Source organism: Parus major, unplaced genomic scaffold, assembly GCF_001522545.3.
Source record: "Parus major isolate Abel unplaced genomic scaffold, Parus_major1.1 Scaffold833, whole genome shotgun sequence".
In the NCBI taxonomy this organism is placed as follows: Eukaryota; Metazoa; Chordata; class Aves; order Passeriformes; family Paridae; genus Parus; species Parus major.
Genome location: NW_015379710.1, coordinates 1 through 2,022, shown reverse-complemented (window position 1 = coordinate 2,022; position 2,022 = coordinate 1). Strand labels below are relative to the sequence as shown.

The window sequence follows — 2,022 nt, the reverse complement described above, 5'->3', positions numbered from 1 at the left end:
TTTTTTTTTTTTTGCAACCAAACAAGTAATAAATATTATTTAGCAACTTTTTTTTTTCTTTTTCTTTTTTGTTTTTGGTTTTTTTTGTGTGTTTTTTTTACAAAAATAAACAGATGATAAAATCTCTGCGAGGGGCAGCGATAAGAAAAGTTGTTATTTCAGAAACAAGCCCAAGTTCTCAGTATTGCAACACGGACAGGGTGAAAGTTCCTACACAGAAAGAGCATTAAAGAGTTCAAACTTGGTTAAAGGTGGCAGGAACGTAAAAAAAATAATAACCAAAACAAACGTGTTATACGCTTAAAACAACCCAACAAACCCCAAAAACCCAAACCAACGAAATGAAGGCAAAGCGACCCCTTTTTCACTCATGAGGCTGACACAGAACAAGTGCACGGACGGAAAGCTCAGGCGGAGCGGACTCGCGTCCTTCTCGGTCTATTTACAAATCCCGGAGCGGAAAGAGCCCAAAGCCCCGGCGGGGAGAGCGGGGATCGGCCCCGGAATTCCCAGCCCCGGAATGCCCGGCCCCGGAATTCCCAGCCCCGGAATTCCCGGCCCCGGAATTCCCAGCCCCGGAATTCCCAGCCCCGGAATTCCCAGCCCCGGAATTCCCGGCTGCGCTTCCCCCGGAGCTGCTGCCGGCCCCGGGAGCCCCGGGATGGCCTTTCCGGGGGGATGCGACCCGGGAAGGGCTCCGGAGGCTCTGCGTGTGGAAACGAGAGCGGGAGAGGGGAGGGAGAGAAGGAAGGAGCGGATGAAGGAGCCGAATTCCCTGGGCGGGTTTGGTTCCTCCGTTCGCGGCCAGCCCGGGCACCGCCGCCCTCCCCTCCTCCGGAGCTCTCGGCAACGTCGCAAAATTAGAAATACAGGAGATGCGCGGGGCTTTCCTCGTGCCGGGGGGGTTCTCCCGGCGTTTGGGGGAGCAGGGCAGACCCCGAGCCGGGCTCCATCCCCTCCCGCAGCCCCTCGGGGGGGTCCCGCTGCCGCCGGGGGGGAGCGTTTGTAGGTCCTGGAGGCGCCGGGGGCGCGGCGGGGCCGCCCCGCCGAGGGGCTCATTTGGTGTCGGTGGCTAATCTGGGCAGGCTGGCCGTGCCCATGCCCGAGACGTGGTGGTGCGGCGGGGCCGACACCTGGCACATGCTGCAGGGGCACGGCATCCCCCCCCAGTGCTGGAAGCCGCTGCCCAGCGGGGCGGCGGCGGCGGCGGCCGAGGGTGACTTGAGGAGCCCGTGCGGGGGCCGGATGGAGCTGACGGCAGAGAGCCCGGAGCCGGGCAGGGAGGCGCTGGAGACGGCGGCGGGGGGCAGGATCGGGTGGTGCACGGGGTGCGAGGCCGGGTGGGCCGGGTGGCCGGGCAGCGGAGCCGAGTGTGCCCCCATGCCGCCGGGACAGGCGGCGGGGTGGAAACCGGCGTGGTGACCGCCGTAGATCTCGCTGACCAGGCGCTTCATCTCCTCCAGGGAGTTGGTGAGCATGAGGATGTAGTTGCGCGCCAGGAGCAGCGTGGCGATCTTGGAGAGCTTGCGCACCGACGGGCCGTGCGCGTAGGGCATCACCTCCCGCAGCCCGTCCATGGCGATGTTCAGGTCGTGCATCCTCTTGCGCTCCCGGCTGTTGATCTTCAGCCGCAGCTGCTGCAGCTCCGGCTCCGTCATCTGCTTCTTGTCCTTCTTGGAGGAGGAAGAGGAGGACGAGGAGGAGGACGACGACGAGGACTTGAAGCCCAGCTTGTCCACCACCACCACCCCCGCAGCGCTCATGGCGCTGCGCAGCTCGGCGCTCAGCTCCGGCGGGGAGTCGCTCTGCGTGGAGCTGGACACGGTGCCGCCCGTGAAGCCCCCGCCGCTGCCTTTATTCCTGGCCGTGAGGAAGAGGTCATCGGGCTCCGGGGAGGACGGGCGGCTGGAAACCAGGCTGGCGTCCGAGTCCATGGCCCGGCGGGCGGGGCGGCGGCGCGCACCGGGCAGCCTGCGGGGAAGGGAGAGAGCCCGCGGGCGGCCCCGGGTCAGCGCCCGCCGC

General features: G+C 64.2%; 1 protein-coding gene across 1 annotated transcript; it reads right to left on the bottom strand.

Annotated features, from left to right (window-relative positions):
• Positions 1-72: 72 nt before the first annotated feature.
• On the bottom strand, positions 73-1,984 carry OLIG2 (oligodendrocyte transcription factor 2). The gene has a single exon (XM_015616822.2). It carries the CDS (start codon positions 1,932-1,934, stop codon positions 1,056-1,058), a length of 879 nt encoding a protein of 292 aa, XP_015472308.1. The 5' UTR covers positions 1,935-1,984; the 3' UTR covers positions 73-1,055.
• Between the last annotated feature and the right edge of the window lie 38 nt (positions 1,985-2,022).